Genomic DNA, 12,639 nt, shown 5'->3' with positions numbered 1-12,639 from the left:
GTCTAACAACCAATCTTGCATTAGTGCATAGTCAAATTCAGAGGACAACGATTCTGGGGACAATGGTCTGCAGCTAAACAATCTGTCAAGTTGGAGGTCTGATATATCTGATTGTGGTGACTGTGCTCTAGCCTCATCAAAGAGGTTTTCTAGGAAGAAATCAGTGCCTTCCCAGTCTGAGACTGTTGACGATGGTGTACAAGACCTATGCCCTGAGAAATCATGATGCTGGGTGACATCATAGGATCTAAACTGGGGGATAGGTGAGTCTGGAGAGAGAGGCCTACATTCACTTTGAGATACTGCTGACTCAGGAGATGATGCCCTGGACTTGTCTATCAAGTCGCCATCATCAACATAAGAAGATTCATCAAACAATAATATAGGACTGACTGATCTCGCATCTGGCTCGTTGCTTTCCAACAAGGTTGATGAAACATTACTGTGATGAATCCCACGCACCACATCTGCATATGACAACATTCTGGAAGGGAACAAGGTTGTTGTCGAGATTATTGCAGGTTTGATAAAACTAGCCTTACTTTCTGAAGTAAAGGAATCTGGAGTATCTGGTCTACTGGGATCAAATAGTTCTCCTAAATTATAAGTGACATCGTCAGTTTCTGATAGATCTGAATGAGGAGATAAAGTTCTACTATGAGAATATTTCAAGAAATAGTTACAGTGTTGACCCATCAATTGACCAACACAACAGTCGATGGCGGTTCAGTGAGAGATTCCTCAACAGAAACCACTGATTCTGGAGAAGATGCTCTGAAGTCTAACAACCAATCTTGCATTAGTGCATAGTCAAATTCAGAGGACAACGATTCTGGGGACAATGGTCTGCAGCTAAACAATCTGTCAAGTTGGAGGTCTGATATATCTGATTGTGGTGACTGTGCTCTAGCCTCATCAAAGAGGTTTTCTAGGAAGAAATCAGTGCCTTCCCAGTCTGAGACTGTTGACGATGGTGTACAAGACCTATGCCCTGAGAAATCATGATGCTGGGTGACATCATAGGATCTAAACTGGGGGATAGGTGAGTCTGGAGAGAGAGGCCTACATTCACTTTGAGATACTGCTGACTCAGGAGATGATGCCCTGGACTTGTCTATCAAGTCGCCATCATCAACATAAGAAGATTCATCAAACAATAATATAGGACTGACTGATCTCGCATCTGGCTCGTTGCTTTCCAACAAGGTTGATGAAACATTACTGTGATGAATCCCACGCACCACATCTGCATATGACAACATTCTGGAAGGGAACAAGGTTGTTGTCGAGATTATTGCAGGTTTGATAAAACTAGCCTTACTTTCTGAAGTAAAGGAATCTGGAGTATCTGGTCTACTGGGATCAAATAGTTCTCCTAAATTATAAGTGACATCGTCAGTTTCTGATAGATCTGAATGAGGAGATAAAGTTCTACTATGAGAATATTTCAAGAAATAGTTACAGTGTTGACCCATCAATTGACCAACAGTCGATGGCGGTTCAGTGAGAGATTCCTCAACAGAAACCACTGATTCTGGAGAAGATGCTCTGAAGTCTAACAACCATTCTTGCATTAGTGCATAGTCAAATTCAGAGGACAACGATTCTGGGGACAATGGTCTGCAGCTAAACAATCTGTCAAGTTGGAGGTCTGATATATCTGATTGTGGTGACTGTGCTCTAGCCTCATCAAAGAGGTTTTCTAGGAAGAAATCAGTGCCTTCCCAGTCTGAGACTGTTGACGATGGTGTACAAGACCTATGCCCTGAGAAATCATGATGCTGGGTGACATCATAGGATCTAAACTGGGGGATAGGTGAGTCTGGAGAGAGAGGCCTACATTCACTTTGAGATACTGCTGACTCAGGAGATGATGCCCTGGACTTGTCTATCAAGTCGCCATCATCAACATAAGAAGATTCATCAAACAATAATATAGGACTGACTGATCTCGCATCTGGCTCGTTGCTTTCCAACAAGGTTGATGAAACATTACTGTGATGAATCCCACGCACCACATCTGCATATGACAACATTCTGGAAGGGAACAAGGTTGTTGTCGAGATTACTTGCAGGTTTGATAAAACTAGCCTTACTTTCTGAAGTAAAGGAATCTGGAGTATCTGGTCTACTGGGATCAAATAGTTCTCCTAAATTATAAGTGACATCGTCAGTTTCTGATAGATCTGAATGAGGAGATAAAGGTCTCTACTATGAGAATATTTCAAGAAATAGTTACAGTGTTGACCCATCAATTGACCAACAGTCGATGGCGGTTCAGTGAGAGATTCCTCAACAGAAACCACTGATTCTGGAGAAGATGCTCTGAAGTCTAACAACCAATCTTGCATTAGTGCATAGTCAAATTCAGAGGACAACGATTCTGGGGACAATGGTCTGCAGCTAAACAATCTGTCAAGTTGGAGGTCTGATATATCTGATTGTGGTGACTGTGCTCTAGCCTCATCAAAGAGGTTTTCTAGGAAGAAATCAGTGCCTTCCCAGTCTGAGACTGTTGACGATGGTGTACAAGACCTATGCCCTGAGAAATCATGATGCTGGGTGACATCATAGGATCTAAACTGGGGGATAGGTGAGTCTGGAGAGAGAGGCCTACATTCACTTTGAGATACTGCTGACTCAGGAGATGATGCCCTGGACTTGTCTATCAAGTCGCCATCATCAACATAAGAAGATTCATCAAACAATAATATAGGACTGACTGATCTCGCATCTGGCTCGTTGCTTTCCAACAAGGTTGATGAAACATTACTGTGATGAATCCCACGCACCACATCTGCATATGACAACATTCTGGAAGGGAACAAGGTTGTTGTCGAGATTATTGCAGGTTTGATAAAACTAGCCTTACTTTCTGAAGTAAAGGAATCTGGAGTATCTGGTCTACTGGGATCAAATAGTTCTCCTAAATTATAAGTGACATCGTCAGTTTCTGATAGATCTGAATGAGGAGATAAAGTTCTACTATGAGAATATTTCAAGAAATAGTTACAGTGTTGACCCATCAATTGACCAACAGTCGATGGCGGTTCAGTGAGAGATTCCTCAACAGAAACCACTGATTCTGGAGAAGATGCTCTGAAGTCTAACAACCATTCTTGCATTAGTGCATAGTCAAATTCAGAGGACAACGATTCTGGGGACAATGGTCTGCAGCTAAACAATCTGTCAAGTTGGAGGTCTGATATATCTGATTGTGGTGACTGTGCTCTAGCCTCATCAAAGAGGTTTTCTAGGAAGAAATCAGTGCCTTCCCAGTCTGAGACTGTTGACGATGGTGTACAAGACCTATGCCCTGAGAAATCATGATGCTGGGTGACATCATAGGATCTAAACTGGGGGATAGGTGAGTCTGGAGAGAGAGGCCTACATTCACTTTGAGATACTGCTGACTCAGGAGATGATGCCCTGGACTTGTCTATCAAGTCGCCATCATCAACATAAGAAGATTCATCAAACAATAATATAGGACTGACTGATCTCGCATCTGGCTCGTTGCTTTCCAACAAGGTTGATGAAACATTACTGTGATGAATCCCACGCACCACATCTGCATATGACAACATTCTGGAAGGGAACAAGGTTGTTGTCGAGATTATTGCAGGTTTGATAAAACTAGCCTTACTTTCTGAAGTAAAGGAATCTGGAGTATCTGGTCTACTGGGATCAAATAGTTCTCCTAAATTATAAGTGACATCGTCAGTTTCTGATAGATCTGAATGAGGAGATAAAGGTCTACTATGAGAATATTTCAAGAAATAGTTACAGTGTTGACCCATCAATTGACCAACAGTCGATGGCGGTTCAGTGAGAGATTCCTCAACAGAAACCACTGATTCTGGAGAAGATGCTCTGAAGTCTAACAACCAATCTTGCATTAGTGCATAGTCAAATTCAGAGGACAACGATTCTGGGGACAATGGTCTGCAGCTAAACAATCTGTCAAGTTGGAGGTCTGATATATCTGATTGTGGTGACTGTGCTCTAGCCTCATCAAAGAGGTTTTCTAGGAAGAAATCAGTGCCTTCCCAGTCTGAGACTGTTGACGATGGTGTACAAGACCTATGCCCTGAGAAATCATGATGCTGGGTGACATCATAGGATCTAAACTGGGGGATAGGTGAGTCTGGAGAGAGAGGCCTACATTCACTTTGAGATACTGCTGACTCAGGAGATGATGCCCTGGACTTGTCTATCAAGTCGCCATCATCAACATAAGAAGATTCATCAAACAATAATATAGGACTGACTGATCTCGCATCTGGCTCGTTGCTTTCCAACAAGGTTGATGAAACATTACTGTGATGAATCCCACGCACCACATCTGCATATGACAACATTCTGGAAGGGAACAAGGTTGTTGTCGAGATTATTGCAGGTTTGATAAAACTAGCCTTACTTTCTGAAGTAAAGGAATCTGGAGTATCTGGTCTACTGGGATCAAATAGTTCTCCTAAATTATAAGTGACATCGTCAGTTTCTGATAGATCTGAATGAGGAGATAAAGGTTCTACTATGAGAATATTTCAAGAAATAGTTACAGTGTTGACCCATCAATTGACCAACAGTCGATGGCGGTTCAGTGAGAGATTCCTCAACAGAAACCACTGATTCTGGAGAAGATGCTCTGAAGTCTAACAACCAATTCTTGCATTAGTGCATAGTCAAATTCAGAGGACAACGATTCTGGGGACAATGGTCTGCAGCTAAACAATCTGTCAAGTTGGAGGTCTGATATATCTGATTGTGGTGACTGTGCTCTAGCCTCATCAAAAGAGGTTTTCTAGGAAGAAATCAGTGCCTTCCCAGTCTGAGACTGTTGACGATGGTGTACAAGACCTATGCCCTGAGAAATCATGATGCTGGGTGACATCATAGGATCTAAACTGGGGGATAGGTGAGTCTGGAGAGAGAGGCCTACATTCACTTTGAGATACTGCTGACTCAGGAGATGATGCCCTGGACTTGTCTATCAAGTCGCCATCATCAACATAAGAAGATTCATCAAACAATAATATAGGACTGACTGATCTCGCATCTGGCTCGTTGCTTTCCAACAAGGTTGATGAAACATTACTGTGATGAATCCCACGCACCACATCTGCATATGACAACATTCTGGAAGGGAACAAGGTTGTTGTCGAGATTATTGCAGGTTTGATAAAACTAGCCTTACTTTCTGAAGTAAAGGAATCTGGAGTATCTGGTCTACTGGGATCAAATAGTTCTCCTAAATTATAAGTGACATCGTCAGTTTCTGATAGATCTGAATGAGGAGATAAAGTTCTACTATGAGAATATTTCAAGAAATAGTTACAGTGTTGACCCATCAATTGACCAACAGTCGATGGCGGTTCAGTGAGAGATTCCTCAACAGAAACCACTGATTCTGGAGAAGATGCTCTGAAGTCTAACAACCATTCTTGCATTAGTGCATAGTCAAATTCAGAGGACAACGATTCTGGGGACAATGGTCTGCAGCTAAACAATCTGTCAAGTTGGAGGTCTGATATATCTGATTGTGGTGACTGTGCTCTAGCCTCATCAAAGAGGTTTTCTAGGAAGAAATCAGTGCCTTCCCAGTCTGAGACTGTTGACGATGGTGTACAAGACCTATGCCCTGAGAAATCATGATGCTGGGTGACATCATAGGATCTAAACTGGGGGATAGGTGAGTCTGGAGAGAGAGGCCTACATTCACTTTGAGATACTGCTGACTCAGGAGATGATGCCCTGGACTTGTCTATCAAGTCGCCATCATCAACATAAGAAGATTCATCAAACAATAATATAGGACTGACTGATCTCGCATCTGGCTCGTTGCTTTCCAACAAGGTTGATGAAACATTACTGTGATGAATCCCACGCACCACATCTGCATATGACAACATTCTGGAAGGGAACAAGGTTGTTGTCGAGATTACTGCAGGTTTGATAAAACTAGCCTTACTTTCTGAAGTAAAGGAATCTGGAGTATCTGGTCTACTGGGATCAAATAGTTCTCCTAAATTATAAGTGACATCGTCGGTTTCTGATAGATCTGAATGAGGAGATAAAGTTCTACTATGAGAATATTTCAAGAAATAGTTACAGTGTTGACCCATCAATTGACCAACAGTCGATGGCGGTTCAGTGAGAGATTCCTCAACAGAAACCACTGATTCTGGAGAAGATGCTCTGAAGTCTAACAACCATTCTTGCATTAGTGCATAGTCAAATTCAGAGGACAACGATTCTGGGGACAATGGTCTGCAGCTAAACAATCTGTCAAGTTGGAGGTCTGATATATCTGATTGTGGTGACTGTGCTCTAGCCTCATCAAAGAGGTTTTCTAGGAAGAAATCAGTGCCTTCCCAGTCTGAGACTGTTGACGATGGTGTACAAGACCTATGCCCTGAGAAATCATGATGCTGGGTGACATCATAGGATCTAAACTGGGGGATAGGTGAGTCTGGAGAGAGAGGCCTACATTCACTTTGAGATACTGCTGACTCAGGAGATGATGCCCTGGACTTGTCTATCAAGTCGCCATCATCAACATAAGAAGATTCATCAAACAATAATATAGGACTGACTGATCTCGCATCTGGCTCGTTGCTTTCCAACAAGGTTGATGAAACATTACTGTGATGAATCCCACGCACCACATCTGCATATGACAACATTCTGGAAGGGAACAAGGTTGTTGTCGAGATTATTGCAGGTTTGATAAAACTAGCCTTACTTTCTGAAGTAAAGGAATCTGGAGTATCTGGTCTACTGGGATCAAATAGTTCTCCTAAATTATAAGTGACATCGTCAGTTTCTGATAGATCTGAATGAGGAGATAAAGGTCTACTATGAGAATATTTCAAGAAATAGTTACAGTGTTGACCCATCAATTGACCAACAGTCGATGGCGGTTCAGTGAGAGATTCCTCAACAGAAACCACTGATTCTGGAGAAGATGCTCTGAAGTCTAACAACCAATCTTGCATTAGTGCATAGTCAAATTCAGAGGACAACGATTCTGGGGACAATGGTCTGCAGCTAAACAATCTGTCAAGTTGGAGGTCTGATATATCTGATTGTGGTGACTGTGCTCTAGCCTCATCAAAGAGGTTTTCTCGGAAGAAATCAGTGCCTTCCCAGTCTGAGACTGTTGACGATGGTGTACAAGACCTATGCCCTGAGAAATCATGATGCTGGGTGACATCATAGGATCTAAACTGGGGGATAGGTGAGTCTGGAGAGAGAGGCCTACATTCACTTTGAGATACTGCTGACTCAGGAGATGATGCCCTGGACTTGTCTATCAAGTTGCCCTCATCAACGTAAGAAGATTCATCAAACAATAATATAGGACTGACTGATCTCACATCTGGTTCTGTTGTGTCTTTATCATATTGAATCCTTTGCACCACATTTGTATAAGTCAGATCTCTTGAAGTGAGCAGGGCTGTGGTTGTGAGTTTATCATGTTTGCTAATTCTAACACTGACTCCTTGATTATTGGAATTGGAACTTTCAGATGATAGTGCACAACTGTCTTGTACTTTATTTTCATTGAGACTGGAGTCATCTGACCTGTGTAATTCTCTTGCAGATGATTCTGTCTTTGTCTCTGTTTTTCTTTGATCTTTCTTAGAAAATATTTTCCCCAGAAAGTTTAGCACATACTTTGGCCTCTTGATTAACTTAAATACTTTTGGTTTAAAATTATCATTTTTCCCTGGTGGGTTCTGTAGTGTATTAGGATGGCTGTAGTTGTCATTTTTATATTCATGATGTGTTATTTCTGTGCTATGAATGGTATTAGTTTCCAAATTAAACTCCCTAGTCTCAGTACTCTTCTCTTTGTCACGATGCTCTGCCATTGTTTCTGTTTGTGTTGCAAACAGCTTTGAACAATGTTTACTGGTTTTATTATTATTTTTAAAAGTTATTTTAGAAGTATCTAATTGGTTATCACTATGTGTCAATTCTACTTTCGAAAACCAGTAGTCTAGATATGACTGTTTTTCTTGTAAGATTGGGGATATGGTAGAGTTCACTGAAAATTGTATTTTATCTGAACAAGTAATTTCTTTGCTGTATCCTGAAGCATCAAAAACATTCTTTGATGAAGGTTTTAGTTTTGCATTAGATATTGTTGATAATGATGGCTTGTCATTAGAATATAATAAAAAATAATCACATGTTTGGCGCCTTAGCTGAGAACGGGTTGGCTCTGAGAGTGCCAGTTCAAGAAATGAGAAACTACACTGTGAAATTTCGGAATCTGGTGAGCAAGCTCTACAGCGATCCACATCTTCTTCCTCTATGGGATTTATAACATGAACCTGTTCATTATTTTCTGTAGTATTCACCATGTAGGCAGTGCCAAAGCATTTGGTTTTCCAAATATTTCTACTAAAGCAACAGGTTGTCTCGGGTGGTGATGAGCTAAAGCAGTCAGTGTCAGTAGGTTTATCCATATAGTCTCTAGAGTCTCTAATTTGAGCACTGCTGTGGATAACAGAACAATAATCTGTTGAGTCATATGCCAGAAATGCAGACTGTGTTTGTGGATTCATGGTTGGTTGAAATGTTTCATTAAATTCCTTTATCTTCAGTGTAGAATTAAGTGCTTCTGATGGGTGAGTGCATTCTTCATTCTCATCAATAAACATCAGGTCCTCCTTATCGCTGTCTAGGTGATCTTGACACTTTGACATCTCTTGTGGCTTCAAAAATGTAAAAACCTTTCCCATAGTTGGCTTTTTTATTATTTTGTTATAACCCTCTTGTTGGAGGTAAGAGTCAGCAACAGTAAGAGTTTGTCTCTGAGATGCCAGTGTTCCTACAATGATTTCATCTTCAATCACAGCCAAGGGTGCTTGTCGGTCACAGGAATGTGCAACATTTGCACTGTGGAGAGTCATTATAGACCTCGTGTTGTTACAAATATCATCGAAATCACACTCAGCCTGCTCTGACTCTAAAAGACTTGGACCAAAGTCTTTAATTGTTATTGATGGTGGAATATTCACACCGTCAAGCTGTTTGCTGTGATCCAATGTGATACCAAAATGTTCAAATGGGAGAGTCTGTTCCATGTAATTTTGGCTTTCACACAGAAAACCTTTGGAAGCTTTCCCAGTCTTGGAACAGCGTGGATTTTTCACTTTGCATTTAGCATTATTTTCCACTTGGTTTTCCACTTCAGCTTCTTTTAATGCTGGAAGTGTACTTACTTGCTCATCCTCTAGAATATAACTCGTTGGCTCTTGTATATTAACGTCATCAGGATTCCAAAGGTTGGGATTCAATTCTCTGTAGGTGAAAAAAAAGAACAAATATTTTACATAAAATAGTCTGACTATATATGATACTGAATCAATAATAATTACTGTGGAATCTCAAGCTCCTCCAGAAGATCATGTATGCTTTCTGAATGAGTGTGTTCGACAGGCTCTGCCCAGGATGGAATATCCAACAAGGATGCAACTGAAAGGTCCTCTTCAGAAACAGCTGGAGGTGGTCTGCGCTCCCCACCTTCAACCTTTCTTACAACTCGGGGACTATCTACATCTTCTTGCACGGAAGAGAGGGCTACTGACACTGTCAAAGGGAAATGTTTTGAGTTAGTGAAAACTAACTTTTCTTAAAATGGCCTATAAACTGCAATACCTTCGCTGTGATCAAGTGTCTTCTCAATCTCTGCATAAGTCCTTGATGTTTGTTCAACTACTGACTTGTTCATTTGAGTTTCAATAAGATGTACTATGTCCATGCGGTTGATCTTTGTTAGTCTTTTTACCAAGCAATCCTCTGAAATGACCAGATAAATAAGAGTAAAATTATTCATTTATTGTCAGTGCTTAATGATAATAAATATTTTACTTACCAGTAGCATGTTTTCCTTCCCTTTCAACCCATCGCTGAAGCAAGGCATGGCTCTGTTCCTGAAGTGAATTGGGATTTTCTGTTCTAATGACTTGTATGTCATCCTCACTAAATTCAAGTTCTCTTGCAAGCTCTGTGTGAGTAAAAGAAATAGATGAGAAAAGGGTGAATGTTTGCATTATTTTATAAAATGTATATATTACATTTTTTTTGTTTCAAACTTACCAGTCCAGCTGAAGCCAAGAAGATCTGCGATGATTGTCAAAGTCTCCTCTTTTCTGTCAGCATCATCCTGCCAGTCTACTAAAAAGCCACCATATCATGTAAAACATTTTATTATTTCTACAAGAAATCCTATAAAAATCAATAAAATGTTAATATTATTCAATATAAACTGCATAAATAAGTTGTGGATGTTTTAAGCGACATTGTCAGTATGCATGCATAAAACAGATGACAATGTTTTAGTATGGCTTTTTGTCAGTATGTAATAATTGTGGTTCTAGTGTTACTAGAAAATGACTACACTGATTGGCGCAATAATGGTATTCTTAGTTGGGGTATGGAATTTGTACAATTTAGTAATTCAATCTTGAGATTTTGAACATACAAAAATACAAGGGACAACTATAAAACAAACAAAATACAAAAAAAACATGACAAATGTGCTACAATGCTAACAGTATACCACTGATACACATGAAAAAGAAACAAACATGAAAAACCATAGACAACAGGCAGTGGAGGTCTAACCATACCTGGTGTATATTCTGGCGTTTGATCAACGGCGACTCGCTGCATCTGAGTTTCTACAGTGTCATCCCAGGATGGCCTAGATTCAAATACATCCTCTTTTTCAAAAGAAGACTGGACAGAAACTAAAGGATGGGCATCTGAATCTGAGCTCTGTGGGGCTGGAATGTCATACGTAAAAATAACAGAATCTGGACTCCTATGGGTAGTGCTGCTTGAACCCAAAGAAATCCTAGTGGAGGATTCTGTAATTTCAGAAAGTTTTGTGACATTACATGAGTAAGGGTGCACTTGTGCAGCAGGTTTGTTGCTAGGTAAAGTCACATCATGGCCACATCTTATATTGGTTTTGCTGCTTTCAGAGTAACTTCTACTGTTTTTATCAAAAGTTCTGTTTTTACTGTCATCTCCAGTCTCTGATCTCGTTCTACGACTTAAAACATGGCTTTCTGCTGATAGAATACTGTTTTCTTTGGTTTCTGAAGTTGGGAGTGAATCTACTTTTGGTATGTCAATTTCAATCACTGAGCACTGATCTTCATCACATTCTTCCTCGTCATCTTCCTCGGATGACTCAGGGGATTCACTGCGCTGTTTTGAATGCACCAAATGAGGCTGGGTATCCAGCTGAAGGTCAGCAATCGTAGTGTTAAGATTCAGACCAATTTCAATTATTTCATTATCAATTTGAATATTTGTTACCAAAGCAGTGGGTGAAGTAAGATGAACCTCTACAGAGCTTTCAAGGTTAGCTGAGCAGAGTGCTTTCTGAGACATGTCAAACGTTTTAAGTTTAGGGGTTAAAACTTGATTATTTTCTTCCTCTACATGTTCCTCTTCAAATGGCTCAGTTTGTGAAATTGCCAAGGGTTTTATTTCTTCATCAGATTGTCTGATTGTCATGTCAATGGCCCCACCTCTTGTCATTTCAAATAGTTTTCCCTCCTGAAACTGAAATGGATCTGTTGCGATTTCTCCCCTATGGGAAGCTGAAGTATCTACAGGGCCAGTAGATTCAGAATGAGGATGAGAAAGAGGGTCAGCATCAAACCCAAGACTGGTTTCAATACATGCACTGGATAGTTCTGTCACAGATTTTTGATTATGTCTCTCATTTTCAATTTCTTGTTCCATTTCATCAAAAGTTTTAATCTTTGCAGCCATTTTGAACATTTCTTGTTCAGTAAAGTCTGCATCTTCAGTATCATCAGTGTTACATATATTGGATGCTGGACAATCATTAGTTGCTTCGGATTCAGTCTGTTCTGTTCCTTCACTGTAAATAGTTTTATCAAAAGCATAGCAGGCTTTGAGCTGAGAGGCATAATCTTCATACACAGCAAACTTTGATTCACTGGGATTTGCATCAGTAGGACTTCCCTCAAGTGAGTCTTGACAAGGTGACTCTTGAGTGGGACTTGGTTCAATGGAATCTGGAGATTTCTTTGAAGAATGGTCCTCTATTACAGGACTTGACTCTAGTGAGTCTTGCTGAGAACAACAATCACTAACTTGTTTATCAAACTCCTCAGAATGCAGCGTCTCCAAATTGTCTGGTCTCTGTAGCTTTAATTCATAGTCAGATGCTTTAATATCTGAATCAGTATTACCTGTACTCACATCAATTTTGTCAAGAATGGAGTCTTTTGAGTCCTCTTCCTTTGCAATCTGTTTACCTGAGTCACAGCCAAAAGTTGTGTTTTTGGTGTCTGCTGATTCTTGTGGAGTATCTTTAGTCAGGATTACTTGTGTAAAGTTCTCATAAACAACCTCCTTGGTTTGTTGAGGCTGGGCATTTGTTGTATTTTCTTTAAGATAAAGATCTAAGTTAGAACTGAGTAATGAGATCATACCTGACATATCTTTTTCTAATGCATTGGTCGTTGTTGTTCTTTCCATTATCATTTCATTATCCTCTTGCTTCCTATTCTTGACGGTGACTTGTACAGGGCTCTCATGAGCACAATATTCATCTGGATGATTCTGTATTTCCACTGG

General features: G+C 40.2%; 1 protein-coding gene across 1 annotated transcript in view; it reads right to left on the bottom strand.

Annotated features, from left to right (window-relative positions):
- Positions 1-8,365: 8,365 nt before the first annotated feature.
- Positions 8,366-12,639, bottom strand: part of LOC110165301 (ankyrin-2-like) — a 28,498-nt gene continuing 24,224 nt past the window's right edge. Inside the window, exons 40-45 of the mRNA XM_055158478.1 lie at positions 10,114-10,188; positions 9,890-10,021; positions 9,673-9,813; positions 9,393-9,603; positions 8,783-9,315; positions 8,366-8,508 (exon numbers count right to left, since the gene is read on the bottom strand). Coding sequence (XP_055014453.1) covers positions 8,366-8,508; positions 8,783-9,315; positions 9,393-9,603; positions 9,673-9,813; positions 9,890-10,021; positions 10,114-10,188 — 1,235 coding nt within the window. The remainder of the gene's footprint in view (positions 8,509-8,782; positions 9,316-9,392; positions 9,604-9,672; positions 9,814-9,889; positions 10,022-10,113; positions 10,189-12,639) is intronic.

This window comes from Boleophthalmus pectinirostris, unplaced genomic scaffold (genome assembly GCF_026225935.1).
Source record: "Boleophthalmus pectinirostris isolate CB_2022bp ecotype Guang Dong unplaced genomic scaffold, ASM2622593v1 HiC_scaffold_22, whole genome shotgun sequence".
Taxonomy (NCBI): domain Eukaryota; kingdom Metazoa; phylum Chordata; class Actinopteri; order Gobiiformes; family Gobiidae; genus Boleophthalmus; species Boleophthalmus pectinirostris.
This window is presented reverse-complemented; position numbering and strand designations above follow the sequence as displayed.